This window comes from Barbatula barbatula (assembly GCF_947034865.1).
Source record: "Barbatula barbatula genome assembly, chromosome: 22".
In the NCBI taxonomy this organism is placed as follows: Eukaryota; Metazoa; Chordata; class Actinopteri; order Cypriniformes; family Nemacheilidae; genus Barbatula; species Barbatula barbatula.
Genome location: NC_136785.1, coordinates 9,807,359 through 9,827,051, shown reverse-complemented (window position 1 = coordinate 9,827,051; position 19,693 = coordinate 9,807,359). Strand labels below are relative to the sequence as shown.

General features: G+C 38.4%; 1 protein-coding gene across 1 annotated transcript in view; it reads right to left on the bottom strand.

Moving 5' to 3' along the window:
• pcxa (pyruvate carboxylase a) overlaps positions 1-19,693 on the bottom strand; it is a 93,082-nt gene that overhangs the window by 43,908 nt on the left and 29,481 nt on the right. The window contains exon 10 of the mRNA XM_079487100.1: positions 3,754-3,936. Within this exon, the coding sequence (XP_079343226.1) occupies positions 3,754-3,936 (183 nt within the window). The remainder of the gene's footprint in view (positions 1-3,753; positions 3,937-19,693) is intronic.

The following is a 19,693-nucleotide window of genomic DNA, read 5'->3' as shown; positions in this document are numbered from 1 at the left end:
CAATGCGCAACCTTTTCCAGAGGACACTTCAATCTTCTGCTCCATTTGATAATTCTTTAACCTTCCGCTCACCTCAGAACAAAATCCTTAATGGAAAATAATAATTCTGTATCTGGTTTGCAATTGTCCCCTAACACGGCAAACAAAAACAGTATGCACATTAACATGCTGTCCTAGTTAGCTGTCCTTGTGCAACTGCTTTGTGTGCTCAAAAGCGCAAAGTGACAAGCTTTCATGTAAACCTGGTGAAGATCTGCCTGTTTTGAACCTGACGTGTTAACCACAGTCAGTATTTTAAAGCACAGTCAAGTGAAGTAGAATGTAATGTTTTTCGCTAGCACAGTTAGCAAACCACGGTAAAGATGCTTTTATCAAAACTCTTATGTAATAACATTCCATCTACCAACTATCTGTAATAATAGTGATGAATGATGACAGTTGTTGTGTTTTTTAGTTGATGGGCTGCTGCAGTAAATGCACTGTTGCTATGGTTACTCCCTCAGGCGAGCATGACTTCTGTTCACGAGTGTCTACTTAGCACACTCGAACCTATGATCTAACTTTTGTGGATAAGGCACAAACAGGTTTAAAATGGATGCTGATATGTACTTATGAAAAACAAATGTAAATGTTATTTAATGAAATCGGGTGATTATTATTTATCGATATTTTGTGGTGTAATAACGGCTACATAATACATTTCACTACTATAATACGCTAGCTGGTGTTCCGAAAAGAAAAATATCTGAGAAATTCTTCAGATAAACAAATACAAAAATATGAAGTGTTTACTAAAAATGCTAAAGCGTTAAAACACTAAACATTACTTGTGTATGAAATTTGGTACATAAACTTCACAAACTTCTCTTGCCTGATGGGTAAATTCATTATTTGTGGCGAGTATTTAGTTTAAATCATGTATTAAATCATGAGCAGGCTAGTAAAGAACACTTCGTATGATGTAAACAGAGCTGGTTTAATACTGGTCCAGAATAACTTCCTGTTGTTGCACCACAGGAACGTTTGAAAAACCAACAGAATATTTATAATTGAATAATTGTATTATATACGCAAGATTTTAAATAATATTGAATAAATGAAAACTGAAACTGGATGTGCTTCTGGACCAGTGTTTACATCATGCAAAGTGGACTATACAACCAGACAACTGCTAAATCTTTCATGTTAGAAAAACAAAGTAACGATTTTTTTAAGAATAATTAAGAATATCTTAAAGACTGCTTCAAAAGATGTAAACAGTGGTTTAGAAGCATTTCCGGTTTCATTTTTTAATTCGTAATTTTTTTGTAAACCTTACATAGTAAAATCTTTCAAATATTGTTTTAAAATTTTTATTTGGTTAAAAATGTTATGTTGGCTGTATTTTGTTCAAATGTTGTGTAGTGTTAAAAAACTGAAACAAGACATTCTTCTGGACCACCTTAGTTCACGTCAAATACTTACCAATTGAATACAATTTATACAAAGAACCTTATTCTGAAGAACTTTTGTGTGAAATGTGCCTCATGTAACCGTCTCGGCAATAACTGAGCTGTAAGTGGGTTTTGATAAAAAGCTTTAGCTAAATGCAAATCAGCAATGAGGAAGAAACATCTGCAAATTGCTCATGTACAACACATCCTGCAGTTCTGATCCAGACCTTTAAAGTGTGCCAAGAGCAAGCCCAGAGTCAGACTGTTGCTGGTTTCCCTGTTCTACTTCTGTGAACGGATGTCATAAACATGCTCCATTATTTGAACAGGTAATTTAATCTGGTGGTGGCGGTTCTTGATGAATTGGCTATTTGAGGATGCCTTATAAAAAAAGGGAACTCTACAGCCCAAAAGGAGAAGGGCTGCCTCCACCCTGCTGGTAGCATCATCGCAGGTGTGCGAGTCCGAAGGAGAGAGTGAGCGATACAAAATAAAAGATAGAGGGAATACTTGAAGAGAGCGAATTAATGCTGTGAAGACGAAAGACGGAAATTAATCAAATGTGGAGGGGAGAGGGAACCTGTAAATTAAGACAGCGGAGAGGTTTGAACTTAACGCGTATCCTGGAGCGTCTTCATCAGTCTTCATTAAAAACAGGCGAGCCACAACACGGAGCAAAGCACTGGCCATGACGCCCGGCAGCTCAATGTGATTCTCAGAATGCAGCATAGTGCTTCCTTGACCACTTTTCTCTGTCACAGTAGGGAATTAGGCCTACGGGGCAAATGAGGACTTGATATGTGAGGACCTGTAACACGGCTACACCGTGGTGAAACCTGGGAGTTGAGGAGAGACGGAAAGAGAAATAGGGCTGGAATGACTGAGTGAGTGGAAAGCAATTTACTAAGACGTTCTGACACAAACTTTTCTTTAGCTTTGGGGTAGAAACCCAATTGAGTGGACAGCAGAACGTGGTATGGAAAATAATCAACCTTAAAGGTATTTAAAGTCTTGGAGAAATCTTAACTCCTTTTTGAGATTAGTTGAAGTGAGAGAAAATATGCTAGGTGGAAAAACGGTGCAGTTGAAAACAATTCATTATGCTTCCCCGATGACCACACTTCAAATACTTCTGTTCCATTTTACACCTCTAAAAACACAAAACAGGAGGCTGAATGCATATCAAACATCACAGAATCTCATAAGGGACTTAGATTGTATACATATAGACATACAGTATATACAGAGAAACTGACCACCGGATGATTTTAAAAGATATAAAAGTGCTCCTGAGATAATGCTAAACTCAGAAGAATAAATATCAAGTGAAGTATCGAGTATATAAACGTTGGTAGGTCGGAAGTATAACATAAGTCAACATGATGTGTTTTCTGCAACTATACATAGACTGTGGGTAACCGAACAACGGTGGCCCCCATTGACTTGCATTGGTTTTGTGTCCATACATTAGAAGTCAATGTGTACCGCTGATATTCGGTTGCCAACATTCTACAAAATTTCTTCAAAAGGTGAGTAAATAACGACAGAGTTTACATTTCTGGGTGAACTCTTAACCCTCCCGTCACAACCGAACAACAAGATATTCTGCCTCTAAAACAAATGTCTAAAGCTACTTACAAGAAAGCTCCTTCCCTGATGGTTTAGGTAAACGCATTCATTTCATTCCCGCTGATTAAACGCATCACTCCCTGACAACTTCTCTCATCCGTCCCTCCCTTCCCTAAACCAGCACAAGGGAATGCGGTATGGTTTGTAACTTTTAACCGACAGCACCATTAGTGGCATTACTCAAACTCTGATCACATTATGCTGATAAAATACCACATAACTGTCTATGGGCTGATGTGACTCATCCGGAGCGTTCTGATGTCTGTGTGGGAGAGCATTTTTTTTAAATGTTTTTAGCTCCGGCGGACTCCAGATCTGATCAGAACCTCAGATGGTTGCTTGCATGATGGCTGACAAGACTGGGAAGTGCCTGGTGCGCAGATGCGTTACAAAGAAAACAGCAAATTTAACGAGGGTATAGGAAATCTATAGGTTCCCTCTCAGAATAAAAACACACGCTTCAAGTCTGATCGCTTTCTCTCCCTCTCTCTCACTGTCAATGGTGCTTTACCTTAAAACAACTTTATTTTTCAGCATTTGATGCATTAGCATTCGTTTACTGAAGCATTTTCTTGGACCAGTACACTTTAATAATGATGGCACAGCACAATCGCCATTTAGTTTCCCCATGACCTTCAAAAGCACATCTGAAGCAAATTTCAGCACTGCTCTGGGTGATTTTCGGGCTTACCTTGACCCCACGGACACGGAACTCTGCTAATGCTCTGCTCATTTTAGCAGAGGCAGCTGGCAGGTCTTTTCCACTGGCGATCACTTTAACCAGTAGAGAGTCATAATGAGGGGAAATAATAGCACCCTGGAAGGCAGAGGCGCTGTCCAGCCTGATTCCCATGCCCTCTCCACTGCGGAAGACCTGCCAAAAGAAAAGATGAAAACGATCAGAATATAGAGAAAACTCATTATGGAATTTAATTAGCAAAAATATTTCATTAACAAACATGACACTGTGGCTTATTAGTGTAGATGCCAGTGGCGGAGCTAGGGGTGGGCTAAAGCCCGAAATCTTATCTGTAAAGCACTGAATGTTTTTACCACCGTGTCTTGTATGAATCATTTCAGAGTCATCCACATTTCGTGTCTTGTGTGTGCAAGTGTGTTATTCTAAATGTAGATGTGCAGCAAACACGCTGAAAAAGAGAAGAGTATTCTGAAACATGTCAGGATTTCTCTGGCCCAAACCCCGGATATCCATCGCCCGTTAGATGCATCAAGGTAAGGCAAATGTTTTTTGATGACTAAAATAATAATCTTCAGTAAGAGATAAAAAAAAATGTCGTCATTATAAATAATTCCTAATGATAATTTAACTTCCCAGCATTTTTAGGCATTTTCACTAAACTCAGAATATTTTCTACGAATTTATAAACCTGAAATATATTTTATATTTTGAAGCTTTATAGAGCTTCAAAGTGCTTAAAAAATTAAGATGGAATACATGTTTTAATCACCTCTTGAATGTAAAGGTTTGAAAGTTTCTTCAAAACTACATCGAACAAAATCAGCGTAAAAAAAGTGTTTGTCCAGTTAAGATTTGGAATGATAATCTAAACATAGATGGAGTATTTGTTGATAAACTCATTCAGAAGACTGATAACAGCGCCCCCTAATGTATAAAAGAAAAACCACAGATTATCAGAAATGTCCATCAAAGGCATTCATTCAAATACACAGTTCTACACACTTCTCTGAAAACACCATCCAAATGTTGAGTAAAAAAACAAAAGTAAAAAATTATTATAGGTTATGAAGTATGGGTCAACGGGTCAAACTGGCGGTTGACTTCTTTGAAATAAAGTACGATTTCAGAATCTCAGAACATCTCCGTTTTGAGTTTGAAAATGGTGTCAATGGGTTAAAGGCGTCATTGAGCGATTTAGAAAAACAGCTCTTCATCAACACAGGAGGCAGCCCTCAGTCGCTTACGCAGAAGGTTAAATCTAACATTTCTCAGAGAGCTACCCCTTGAACTCCAAAAACATTCATCGTGCAAAAAAGAGCAACCATCGAGCACTTCAGAGACGTGAGCAGAAAAACAGAACAAAATTGAGGAAAAAACACTGACACGCACACAAAAACGCTAGCGTGGCAGCCAACTGGCAGCAGCCATTTACTGCCGCAATTGTGCTCCCATCTCAGCCTCTGGCATCCACATTACAATCATCAGCACAGTGATGCTGATGTGCACACAGAGACGCGGGCAGCGAGAGAGCTGTTGAAAGGGTGAGGTGTTATATAGAGCGATAAAATGATAGCAAGAAACAACCAGAAATGGGAAAAAGCAGGGGCCTTAGCTTCATTACAGATGCGCTCTGGGTAATTCCTAAGATTGCTCGATGTTGATCGTGCCGCCGTTTGCGACAAAAGACGTGCTAATGAACGGCAAAATCGCCCGAGATTTTACAAGCATTGCCATGTCAATCCAACAGAGTAATTTCATTTCACTCAAATTGAGTGAAGATTTGATTTGATGCCGTTAATAGCCTCAGCCACCCAGAGAGACGAGCATCAGAGAGAGAAGATATTCCGCCACCATTTACACTTGAATGCGTATGTGTTTAGAGAATGAATACAAATGAAGTCATTTTTTGATGAGCTTTGTTGTTTATTTTAATTACAGATTTAAAAAAAGAAGAAACAAAAGATATATCCTAGATTGATCATCAAAAGTCATAAATGTGACCTTGTTGAACTCATTATCTCCATCCATACACCTCTTTATAACAAATAATTTAAGTTTTCATAAAAACATGCTTAAGTGTGGAAACTCATAATAATTTGGAAATAAATAAAGATGTTATTTATTTTTATTTTTATTATGAATAGTAATGCAATGTTATGTTTTTTGATTAAATAAATGTCAAATTTTCAACCAAATTTTTATAAAACTTTCATTAAAAACTGTGGTAAAACCATACGATATGTTTTGTCTCCTCTCTTAATCACTGCATCCTATCGCTATATACGACAAGCTTCACGCTGATCCGTCCAGCTAGGCTTGGACATGGAAAGGCAAAATGAGACCGGACAGCTTTAACAACGATCCAAAGCTTTTCATCTTCGGAGATGCTTTAGGACAGGATTTCTGCCGAAACGCTACTGATCTGGGTCACAGCTAGACTTCTGGAGGAAGTGAGTCTCACAAAGACATCAGAAGAAACGGCCAGCGGTCTGCATGGGTCAGTTTTATTCTCTCTGCCGCTCTCTCTAGCTTTCGCTCTGCTTTTATGCCGTTTGTAATTAAGAAGCTCAGCAGCGTGGCATAAATGAACGCTGAAATGGCATGACGCACGGCTTACTCACCCAGGGGCTTGGAGTCTCAAATGAGAGCTAAAATACAATTACAGACCTTTACCTGCCACGCTGAGAGCAGAGAGTTTTATTAGAGTTGCTTTCTGAAACTCCAAGGCATAAAAACAGTGAAGACATTGAGGGAGGAGGAGGGAGAGAGAGATTAAGGTAAGGGAGAGTATTTCAGATTTTCACATCTCAAAACCTTCTGTGTCTTCTGGGTAGCATGGGTGATAACTTCTGATAAGTGATGAAAACACAGATTGTCGCTTATGACTTCCAAATGCAAAACAAAAAATGTTTACATACAATACCTATTAAACAAAGCATGGCTAAAATAATATATTGTGGCATTTCACACAAAAAAACGGACTTTAATACGCATACAATCACAAGCTGGTCCACCCATTTCTGCAGTTTAGTATAAATTCTGAAGTCGAGAAATACTTTGAGTGGCAGACTGCAGAGAAGAGAAGTCCGACACAAGCTTACAGGACCTGGAGAAAGGTCACGGAGACAAGTCTATAAGGGTAAACTCGGAGATCCGCTGAGGTGTTTTTGTGTGCCAGGGTGCAGTGACATTTTCTACATTACGTTAATGCTGCAGGCTTCTGTTCATCATTCATCACACACAAATATATATATAAACAAACACACACACACAAACATATCACTACAGATCGACGGCAACGTGATCTGAAGCATCATGGGACATGTGCAGACGTGCAAATAAACAGGGTAAAATTTGCCGTGCGAGTTACAGCGACTGTACATATTCAAAATGCCCACTTGCCAATCTTGCCCACCTCCTCTTTCCCTCGTGTTTGTACAGCATCCCTTCGCTGCTAAGTAGGTCACATCACCTCCCCCTGTTTCCCCAGCAGCTTCAGATCTGTTTACCCGGAGTCTATGTTAGCATCTCCATTCCGCTAGATTTGACCCGGCCCATCTCTGTCCCACAGTCTGCCCGGCATTCCAATACAAGCCAACCACAAATTGCGGTATGGCAGCCTGGAGGGGTAAAAGATCTGCAACTGCTATGCTGTACTCCTATATGTGGCCCCCTTAAATCTCTATGATCCAATTATTTTAAGGTTCAATTTGCCAATTCAATAAGGCATGGAATAAAGACTTTATATAGCTGCTGTCCTTCAAATATTTTTGCCATAAATCATTACAGCCACGAGGGTGGGGGTCGCAAGATGATTTCCAAAAACAATAAGTGTAATAAACCTTAAAATATTAGTTAAATTAAAAATAAAACCATGCAAAAAAAGCCATCAGCCTTTTGCACAGAGAGGACATCCATCAGCACTCAGATCAGTTTGATGAAATTTGACGATTTTTTGAGATCCTGATTTATGTATTACAACAAGAAAAATAATAAGAGTAAATAACAAAAACAATTATTAGACTTCGTTCTTTTGTGTTGTCATTATGCACGTGTTTGGATGTACATGATTAGTGGATGTATGCAGTTGTGCGCAATGTTTGAATACTTTACCCACCTCCGACGATAGTGTGGGTCTAGAGTTATTTTTGACTGCACCTTATTGTAAAGTGCTACCAAAAATACTTGCCAACTTTGAAAACAGTATTTATTCACTTAAAAAAGTATTGTTTTTTTACATTTCCTGAAAATGTTTGAATTTGGACGTTTTTCAGAAGTTTCAGAATGATATGATAATTTTTTTACAATACTGTGTTAACTACACTTTCAACAGAAAACAATGAAATCGCACATAAAAATATTTCTCCACAGAAAAGGAAAAATAAAGAGAATGGAACATTAAACGCTCAATATAAAAAGGTTAATGCACGACATCACTACTTGAGGGACAGGGCCTCTCCTTACAGTACACAAGCGAAAGATCTGCCTTTCCCTCCAGCCATTTTTACAACACCGTGAACTCCGATGAGAACCATACAAAATCGGTTTAACGCTCTGTTGCAACCAGTGTTCTGTCCATCTCACTAGCCGCTTTCCCTCAACTGGGGGCCAAGAAGAAACACATCAGTACTTCAACTGAAAAAAACATCACAAGATCTTGTCGGCCTCATCTGTAAGCGCTCCCGGGCTCTCTGGTGTAAGGCAGCACAGAGCACTGAAAGGGTCGCGACCTCCAGGGCCTCTTAGGTACGTGTGAAGAGCATTTGCTCCGAGTGGTTTCACACAGTGCTGGGGAAGGCTGCTCCTCTTCAAACACCAGGGCTCCATTTTTCACACAAGCCAAAGGATAAGCTGGATTTGATGTCATAAAGAACGGCAAAGTATTTAAAAAAAAAATTTGCTGTGATTTCTGCTATTGTGTGTGAGGATAAGGATGTGGATCCCCACATACAGCAAAGGACATGAAGTTGTTTCAATGCCAGTTGTAAAAAGTACACACCTCAATAGAAATGTCTTCAGCAAAATTAAGACCTCATTATACAACACTCAAAGACTTTCCCGTATTCCATTTAATAGATTTAAAAGGCTTTACACTTTTGTGAATTTAACACATTCAAATAAATTTTAATGCTCCTTAAAGATCTGCAGACAATCTGTGATGATTACTTTAATCAGACAATAAGAATACGCTTTGTGCTCTTTGTTTACATGCATGATTGTTCAGCTGTGAATGGGCTTTTTCAGTGTGTTATGTTTAACTGTGTCACAGACACAGACACACACACACTCCCAAACAAACATCTAAGATCTGCATCCACAACAAAAACCAGCCCCTGATTCTCCCAAGCTGTCACAGTTCGGCAACAACCCAAACCAGCTGTGGCTGCCACCGAGCAATTACAGCAACATGGGAAGACACTGCTCCTTCTCTGCTCTATTATCACTCCGTCACATGGTACAGGGATCTACAGGAGTGCCAGCAGATCCTTAGCAGCACAATGAGTACATCTACAGACGTCAGGAAATAAAGACCGACCAAGAACAATGTGGATGCAGAACCCGTATCTGTACGTGCGCATACTCCGATGCTGTGATGAAAGTACATGTTTGCATACGTTGCACACCCAACTCACATAGCTTCTCTAACACCTTCTGAAAAATTGATGTCAAGTGGGAAAATCGCATTTTTACATTTAATAAAAGCGTGAGTGGTGGAAGTAAACCTTGCGGAAAGGTGACGAAGTGGTTGCCAAGGTGTTGCTATGCAGTTGTTTAACTTTTTTTGAGTGGTTGTTGGTGCTTTGCAGTTGCTAATAGGGTATATGCACATGGGACAAAGACGTGCTTCCACTTAAATCACTCTGATAGCACGAAGGGCATTTTTCACAATGTGATAACGACGTGTTAAGTAAGAAAATGTTCACATTTCGTCAAAGCAACAGTATTGCAGGTGAGCATTGTTAAGTGCCTCTGTGATCATGCCTCTTGTAAGTGCAAAAATTCACTTTGCTGTTTTTCATATTTGTTGATGTACCTTGAAAGGGATGGCCTGAACTGCTTCTTTTTGTCGACGTATGGGGAAGAGTTTGAATAATTAGACTCACGTTGTTTATCGTTACCCTATGTGCATCCTGAAGCGAAACGCCATTGTTCCCAATGGCACCGGATGTAACAGACCTGGCAGAGATGTAAGCGGAAGGATGTCATCACATAAATCAGCTTTTGATTGACTATATTTGTGGCACAGCAGTTTTGCAGTTTTGCACTAATAGTAAGAACACAAAGCATATTTGTGTGAGAGAGCTTTGAGAAACCTGTAAACCAGAGAAGACTGAAGAAGGTTAAAAATGTCATATAAATTCAGTGCATGTCCGAATTCTGTGTGCCATTCAGCCAATATTACCCTGCAGCTTCCCTCATAAAAACAGTATTTAACATCCAGGCAGAACTACAATACACATGGGAATAGAAAACAGAAGTAAATCCAGCAGTCAAGAATATGTAAAATTGCAAATACTGAAACAAAGCTATGCAGACACTTCTCTAAAACACAAAAGCTACAATCAGCAGGAGAAAAAAACAACAGGATGGAAAGAGGGTGAAAAGGAAAAAAGAAATGGCTCAAAGAGAAAACACCAGACAAGATAGAGAAAGAGCACAAAACGAAATTGAAAATTAGAAAGGGCAGCCAGCACCGAAACAAGAAGAGGTGATAGAAATGAGTAATAGAAAGAAAAAGACAAAAACATGACGGTATAAGAAAAAGTAAGATGGAGGAGAGAGTCAAGTAAAAACCACAGAGAAACCTCGGAATGTGGCAGAAAGATAGATTTCATTACCACCACAAATGGACCGTGATTTCAGAGCATATCTTATCAGGAATAAAATGCCAATCACAGTTAAAGTCCAGCTCGGTCTATTGGGCCTCCTGCCAGGAAAGCAGGGGAGACGTAGAGAAAGATGTTCATTTCCACACAATTCTGTAAATGGAACATTTTCAATTTCATTTCAGGGGCCAGACTGAAATATACTGTTTCAAGGGGGATACGGCACGCTGGAACCACCAAAATGGAGGTCTCCACAAAATGCATTACCCGAGGATACAACATATCCGCTGTATGACAGGCGGCCCAGCCAAGGTAATCTGCAGAGATGCTCCGGACTATACAGGGAAACAGATGAAGACGTACAGCGAATTTTAAGAAGCTTTCGAGAAGACAGCAGACGAGATTCACTTGTACTTAAAAATACATTTAGAGGATGCTCAGAAATACTCAAGACTAATAAGAGAGACTGAATTTATGATCAATAGAGAGCACAGCAGTCTAAAAGACTGCAAGAAAAAGGTAATTTATGGAATAACAATGAGGGATTTCATATTTAAAGCTTTACAAAAAATGTAAATTAGACAAATTACATTCACTCCTTATTCTGTTCTTGGATGATCAAAGTCTCTCATATTAGTCCAAAAAAAGTTTAGCAAAAAGAAAAGTGTGACCCTGTGGAAGTTAAATTTCCCATTCCACCTGTGTGATGTTCACCTTTAAAAAGCAGGAACCCCAGCCAAGAAAATTGATAACTTGGGATAATATGTCCTTTCACATGTTGTCAATAAGTGTTAAAAATAACCCTATCAGTCAATCATACTGAGATAAACACAGCTTTCAATGTTGTCAGAGGATGGAGCGCAGCATATCGACCACATACTGTATATACCTGAACACCTGTAATAGCGGTAGTCCTCACAGCAGGATTACATCACTCATGAACTAAATGAATGTTAAAACCTTTTCATTTTATGATATAAAGATTGATTTATGCACACAATGCATAATCACAATAATAACGTTTACAAGGCCAAACTTCAATGCTAGAATTTCAATTCCATTGTAAAAAAGCAACAAATTGTCTGCTTTAAAGCAATGGTTCACCCAAGAATGAAAATTCTGACATTTATTCACCCTCAACTTGTTCCAAATCTATAGAAATTGTGTTCTGATGAACACAGAGAAAGATATTTGGAAGAATGCTTGTAACTAAACCAAATAAGGTCAAATTGCTTTATAATTTTCTTTGTTCTGTTAAACACAAAATAAGATATTTTGAAGAATGTAGGAAAGCAAACAGTTCTCATTTGACTACCATTGTCACTACATTTCGTTACACTGTACTTGTATATGTGTAATGACAATAAAGTTGAATCTAATCTAATCTTGTCATTTTCCTACTGTGGTAACCAACTGTTTGGTTCTTTACCTGTGTTCATCAAAACATCAACAGATTTGAAACAACTCAAGGGTGAGTACATTTTATTTTTGGGTGAACTGTCCCTTTGAGGTTCCACCAATGGGTGCTGGATTTTTCAAAATATGCGGTTTGGACAGGAGGAGGATAACATTATAAGGGCTAATAATAATAAACAATAATAAACTCTGCAATATTCCAAAAGAAATGTCAGTATTGATTTAATTGTGACATTAAACAGCTTTAATTAAAATACCACGACAGCCACAAATCATTAATCCACCTTTGGAAAATAATGGCATATGGTAAATCTGACATATGCTTCCCAAGTGACACAAATCATTCTTGCAATTCAGACAAAACCTCCTCAACATTCGGATAAACAAAAAAGTTAGCAACACCAAAAAGATATGTAATAAACATTAGATTCACTAACACTTCGCAAGTTCAGTCAACTGGTCCCAAATGTTTCCACTGGCCCCAAGCTACTGTTGAGCTCCAAATCGTTTATACCTCATAATAAAAATAACCCCGCCGATCACAAATCATCATAGAACACCACATGTTTTTATACAGCAGCCGTGTCCAGTATAAAACTAAGGGCGTAAATTTCAAACCCATCGATATTCACAGGAGAAGTCAGCAGTTTCTTTCTATTTCCACTTCTCGTCCATTGGTATGGACGGGAAGAACCAACAGACATTAAAGACAGTGAGTACTAAGAAGCGATTGTTTGAGAAAACTCAAGGGTGTGAGTGCTGTGTTGGAGGTCAAGCTAGTATAATTAACAAGTCTCACAGGCATCAAGAGGCAGAGAACTGCTGCAGGCTAACCAGCACACCCGTCTGCAAACGCTGTCTTTTCTATTAGAAATATATTTGTGTAGCTTATGAGTGCAAATCAATGTGCTTTGTATGAGCCTGAGGTCTGACATTTCTATGACATTTCACTTTTTGTGAGCATTAGGTGTGTGGGATGATGTCCTCCCAGACCTTTAGGGGCTTTAATGCCGCATGAACTATTTACTGCTGATGAGAGCAAAAGGGGAGAAACTCAAAAGAAAGAGCAGATCTTTTCTCCAAGACAACCACTCATGGTGTCAGTCGCAACGCTAAAAGGGATGTCCTGCAGGACGGTTTAAAGACTTTTGAGAATCTTAATTAGATGAATTTATAAACGTATTTTTGAGAATGTGGCACATTCTAACTACTTAAGATAAGTCAATTTGTCTCGTAGGGGTTGGGCTGTGTGGTACACACTGGGCAGATAGTCGTTCTTCTCGAACACGAAGCTCATTCCCTGGGACTACCTTTTGGCATTATCTGGATTTCTGACTCATTGGTTCCAACATGGTTTTACTGCAGCCCAAAATATTTTATGCTCAAAAGTAGGGAAGACTCAATTTAATGGCATTTGACAATAACCGTGATATTACAGTAATAGTTCAACCCAAAAATCTAAATTGTCATTTACTTACATTTTTCAATATGAAAGTAAGTGATCTGTGAAGTTTGAGTTAGACATGCTTTTGTTCAGCGTAATTTCTTTTGTTTACTTTTTGTTAAAATATCAAGTAAATGTTACTTAATGATGTTAAGTAAATGTTACTTAATGTATTTAATAAGTAGAATTTACTTGAATTAAAGTACAGCTTACTAACCAGAATATACTTGAATTAAAGTACAGCTTACTAACCAGAATATAGTAGCAAAGTAAATTCTACAAGTAAATTTTTTCAGTGTACAAGTCAATGGGTACCACCGCTGTACGGTTACCAACATTTTTCAAAATATCTTTTGTGTTTGGCAGGAGACGGTCATACAGGTGTGAAATGGCTAAAGGGCGAGTAAATGATTACAGAATTTTTATATTTGGGTGAACTACCGCTTTAATAACTAATACATTTTCCAGCGCCAGCATGTGGTTGACACTCCAACAAGGTCGTGACAGTTTTACAAAAGCCATGATGGTTAAAAAAAGCCATGATGGTTTGATCTCTATTTATTGAACTGAAAGTTGTACAGGATTGTTCAATCAAAACTGTTCTTTCAAGTAGCAATATTGTGCAGTTGCTGGCCACTGCTTTGCACACTCAGTTCATGCAGGGATAACATGAATCATCAGGTTTTGTACAAAGTGTATGCTGCCATTAAAGCTATTGAAAATTTGGCATTTTATTACTAACTGAATGCATAGAGGGAAATTTTCAAAGAGGGATTCAGATTCCACTGTATAATATGTACTTTTAAATACTATGACTTCTGCAATAATTGCGAGATGCCCTCAGGAAGCATGAAAAGCATCAAATCATTACACCCCCTCAGATATTCGGCTCAAATGAATGCTGTTGGTATTGAGGGTTTTAGAACATTAAACACTGTGCCAGTATTCTTTAGCCTGTGGTCTACAGAAATCTCTTTGCAAACATTTTCAGTCTCATGAACGTTAAGAATTCCTCTACGGTCTTCAATAAATCAACAACAATCAGTTTTGCTCACAAAACTAAAGTATGTTTTAAAGGGCTAAAAAATATGTATTAGGTCAGAATGGTTGTGCAGGTCAAACCCTGAATTAACCGCAACAACAACTCCTGATCCTCCTTGCAAAACATGCGAACCAACCACAGCAATAATCTCCAACCAGTGTTACACTTAAAAAATTTCAATTAAAAATAGTGTTACCATATTTTTTCAAAGTACCTTAAAGCTTATCTTTAATGATTTATTCATGGAATATTGCAAGTAAAATAACCTAAATGATTCAAGCAAGTCACATGATAAACATTAAAAAGATCAAGTTAACTCCAATGCTCAAATTTGTATTTCTTCTCGATTTTTTTAAAACTTCAGTTTAACATTTATTATTGTTTACAAATATGATGTACATCGTATTTGTAAACATTAATAAATGTACAAGTAAGCTGAGAGTTGTCTCAGACAATTACTGTTCACTGAGGTGGCGTTTAAACTACTCCGTTTGATATAAAAATACAGGCTTTTTGCTACGTTTATGCCTGGCGTTTACACTACTCCGGAGTTTTCGACCCCCTTAAACTGAGACTTTTGTAAATGCTTTAGGGGCCGTTTACACAAGACCGTTTTCAACTGAAAGCACAAAACAATTCATGCGATTTGCCTGTCCGTTTACACGGAAACTGCGTTTTAGGGGACTGATAACGCAAACTTTTAACAAAGTTAAAAGTGCAAGTTTTTTGAAAACTACGGCTTTCTCGCTTCCGTGTAAACCCCGAAGTACATAAGAATGAGAAAACAACATCGTGTGCATGCGTATAAGGTGTGGGGTTGTGGTATGCGCATGTACACCCAAACACAAAGAAACAAATACAACAATGGCGGATTACATGGGTTTTTTGTGCTGCGCAATAGTTTGTTAACGCTTCTCCAGCAAAGTGTAGATTTACTACACCAGTGCTATAACCACCATCAAAATCTTAACACTCATTCACGACTACGAAGGGTTTTTAAACAGCGCTTTTGGATCAGACCCGGAGGACGAGTAGATGGAAAGAAAACTTTTGAATGTCCAAGCTTCGCCATCTTGTTTGTTTGTTTGTTTGTTTGTATGTATATGTGCGCACGTTTCTCTTCACTATGAATGAGGAAAAATGCAGCGCTCTGTATTTTATGGTTCGCCTTCCAAAAACTGTCAATCAATCGTCAAAATGTGACGTCGTCAACTACTGGCGTTGCATGCGCAATACAGTGTTTGTGTCATTTTTGCGGATCTGTGTAAACGCGGATTGTTTTGATAACGTTGTCGTGTGTATATGAAATTTTTCTAAAACGCAAAAGAAAACCTTTTCAGTTTTTCATCGTGTAAAAGTGGCCTTAGACTCCGTTTTAGTATTAAAACTCCAGGGTTGCGTTTCAGTGTAAATGGACAAAAACTGAGACTTTAAGCGAATGTGGGCAACCACGCCTGCGTATTCTAATGAAGGGTCGGAATTATTTTGTGTTGGGACACATAAAATCTTTAAGTAGAGATCCTTTATACAAGTTTAAGTGGGTTGAACATGCCCAAATTATTGAGTGAATTCAACTTAAATTTATCATTTAGTATTCAGAGATATTGTCTATCATTTTAACTTACATTTTGGTTAAAAAACAAGAATACGATTGTATCAAGTAAAATTTACTCAATTTCATGAAATCTACTATGACACAGAATCACTTTTTACAGCGTTACATAATAAACCAAAAAATTATGAGCAAGCAAGAAAATGTAATTGACCCAACGTATCATCCAATTTACAACAACTAGCTCAGTCGTACATCAGACACACCAGAAGCAGGCCTGTGGCACACTCAGTCTATGAACATCAGGGAGTGACAAAGAGCATCTCAAGCGCGCCTACACTCCACTCCACATGCTGTAGTTCCTGAGGGACTTCTGCCACCTCTCCAATAATGTTTGTAAATGGCCTGCGACGCCGCAGCTGTTTTCAGAATACCGATGCAACCGCAGCAGTAACACCAAGTCCCCAGCCCTCTCCGGTCGCATGTGAAAATGACAGCCTGGCAATTTTGTGACGGAGCCGCATTGTTTGGAATCATGCGGAGATCTTGCTTTTCTGAATAAAGCGACACATAATGGACTCCGATGGGGCTCTGGCAATGAAACGCAAGCATCTGCATCATATTGCGTTCTGAGTGAAGAAACGCACGGTCATCAGTTACAATCTACAAAAGAGGAGAATGTCACGTGAACGTCAGGAGACAAGTCTCGCACCGGCCAACTGGAGGAGAAAACAATATAATCCTTCCCTCTCTACTAATGGAAGACGAGAGATGGCTCTTTCGCAGGATGCTGTGTGTGTTATTGGCTATGAGAATGAAAGATGAAAGGCCCTCGGTCATGGAGATCTGAACCAGAAATGCCTGCAGAGTCACAGATGGACATATGCTTTATACAGACCTAGCCTGGCATGAAGTGTCCCAGAATGTTTTTTCATTTGTTTTCTTTAATTGGAGGCCTCTTAAAACCGTGTCCAGATGACTATGTGACCTTTTAAAAGCAGGTCGTGTTTTACTCTTGGCGAGCGGCCTTAAGAGCGACATTATACAGTACAGTAATATTACCCTGAAGTCAGTCTGAGGCCATTAAGAGAGGAAATAAAAAGCAAAGCATTAGTTTATATAAACAGAGCATTTGCAATCTGCACTTTTCTCAAATAGGTACACTCTGGTTTCCTGTAATGTTTTTGAAAAGTATTAGCGGCATGCTTTTGTAATATGAGGTTTACTTAAAATAAAACCTTGGTAGTTTTAAAATTGCTTGCCCCACTTGCAACAATGAAAATAATGAAACAACAAGCCTTAAAAATTACAATTTGTATAGAATCTGAGTAAATTTAAATTACAGTATGGCACTGAATAGTTGAGTTTGATTGATACAATTTACAAACACATTTTAATAACAGGGTTGGATTTTTCTTTCGTGATTTACAGTTTTCTACGTATAATAATTCTCAGAAAAGCATTCGGTGAAAGTTAATATTACAGATATGAAAATTATTCTTGAGTATGGTCATGTCAAAGACTAAAATCCATGTTTGGGAAACCAATTTCCAGTATATTTCTGTCTGCAATAATAACTATAAAATAAGTATTATACATGAAATACTGAGTACTGTACCTCAAAATATAACTTGCAGCTAATTATCATTTATAGTCACACACACATTTTCAACTAACATTTTCTGGTTAGTTACAGTGAGCACTTCCTTTCACTAACCAATTGTTACGATGCAAAAACAAGATAAAAAAACAAGGCTTTCTCATCCATATAATGGATTCTATTCCAAAAAGTGAGAATTAAAAATGACCAGCATTTAAAAAAGACAGCTTCTTCTGCACATCTAAATTCCATTTATCAAAGGAGAAAGCAAACAGAGCGAGCGATGCTGTTCTTCATCTCCTGAATTATGGACTCCCATTTCCACCACAGCAGTATTTACCATCAGCACATTCAACAACATAATTATGTTTATGATGATGATAATGCAAATCACTCGATCCTCCTCATCAGCATTATGTTCTCTCAGCGCGCCGCAAGAGCTGACGTGATAATGAAGCAACACTCGCTCACGCACGCGCGACAAAGGCCAGATCAAGTACTGCCACAATCACACAGCTCGTAATTCTTTCATTGCCACGTTTCAATGAAATCTACATCTTAGATATGAGATTCAAGTGATTTATTCGTAGTTTGAGGCATTAAAGGGAATATAATAATCGACCGTATACGGAACAGATTTCTCTGATGCGTCAAGTTATGCTAAATGCTTCAGCTCTCTCTCCCTGGCTCTCATTTGATTACAGACAGACCCCTTCAGACAACAGCCGTATTTTTTCTAGCCCAGAGAAACAAAAGCGCAGACGTGCTCTCAGTGCCTTTTCCCTGCACGCTCTCATCCCAGCACTTCACTCCACCCATTACGCACTCATTTTCGCCGCAAAACAAGAGCCCTGCCAACCCCCGCGCCAACCGCCCTCCTCCACCTCTGAAGCACGACATCAGACGTGTCAGAGACTGAAGAGAAACTTCCAAGCAGGCGAACGAAGTGAGAGAACGAGTCTCTTTTATTCACCTGCGGCCTTATTTTCACATCAGTCACCGCTGCGCGCAATCACAGGAGAGGTCGTGTTGACATGCTGAAACATGAGACACAATATAACATTCGGCTGCTGCATGTTTCTCCATCTCTGCTTCACTTTAATTGCCTAGCTTAGATCCCATGACAACTAAATGTTCAGCTCAGGGTACCAATTTAACTTTCTGAGTTGAGAAATACTTTATACAAGAAACAATTTATAAATATTTCTTTTTTGGCATTAAAATCTGTCTGAATTGTATAAATTTGCTTTATGAAGAGGAAAGTTATGTAAAACATTATGGTATATGAAATGATGACAAATAATAATTTTCTTATCGTTTATTTAATTTAATTTTACTTTTAAATTTTTATTATTTTGATTTACTTTTTATCAGCTATTTTATAACAACATTATATTTGTTTATTTTATTCATTTATAATATTTTGATTTGCTTGATTTCATTTCAGAAATTATAACAACAATATCTTCTACTATATTTTATTTTAGGTAAAAAAATAAAAGAAGATTAAATGAAAAATCAAAAAGAGTATATACACTTGTACTGCCAACAAAATATCCATTTTTATTGTTTTATCCCTCCAATTGGTGCTTGTGAATCAAACCCATGATATTGGCTTTGCCAGTGCCATGTTCTTACATGGCACTGCTAAGCTTGATAGTTTCGAAATTCTCCTGCCAAAGCCAGTTTTACTTTCCGCTTGGCGAATTTTCATTTTGGACCCGGGTTGAGCCTCTTTCTCAACCATCTGTCTACAAGTGGGGCCCATTTATTGGTCAACAGATATACACAATGCACCATTAGATCCAACTTGATGTTGCAGCTCTTTTCTCCTGGATCAGTTGTTCACTCAAGCTGCCCTTTTTCTATCTTCCATTCATCTGCTTTTCCCGCTTCCTCTGTTATAAGATTTCAATCACTTGTTCCCCCTCTTTAGAGCTTTGGCAGATAGAATATCCCAGGCGTGCAGGCAGAGGAATCTATGCGCAATAAAGTTCGATTAAGTTCTCTCCATCTTTCTCTGCAACCCACCCTCTCCTTCATCTCGTCA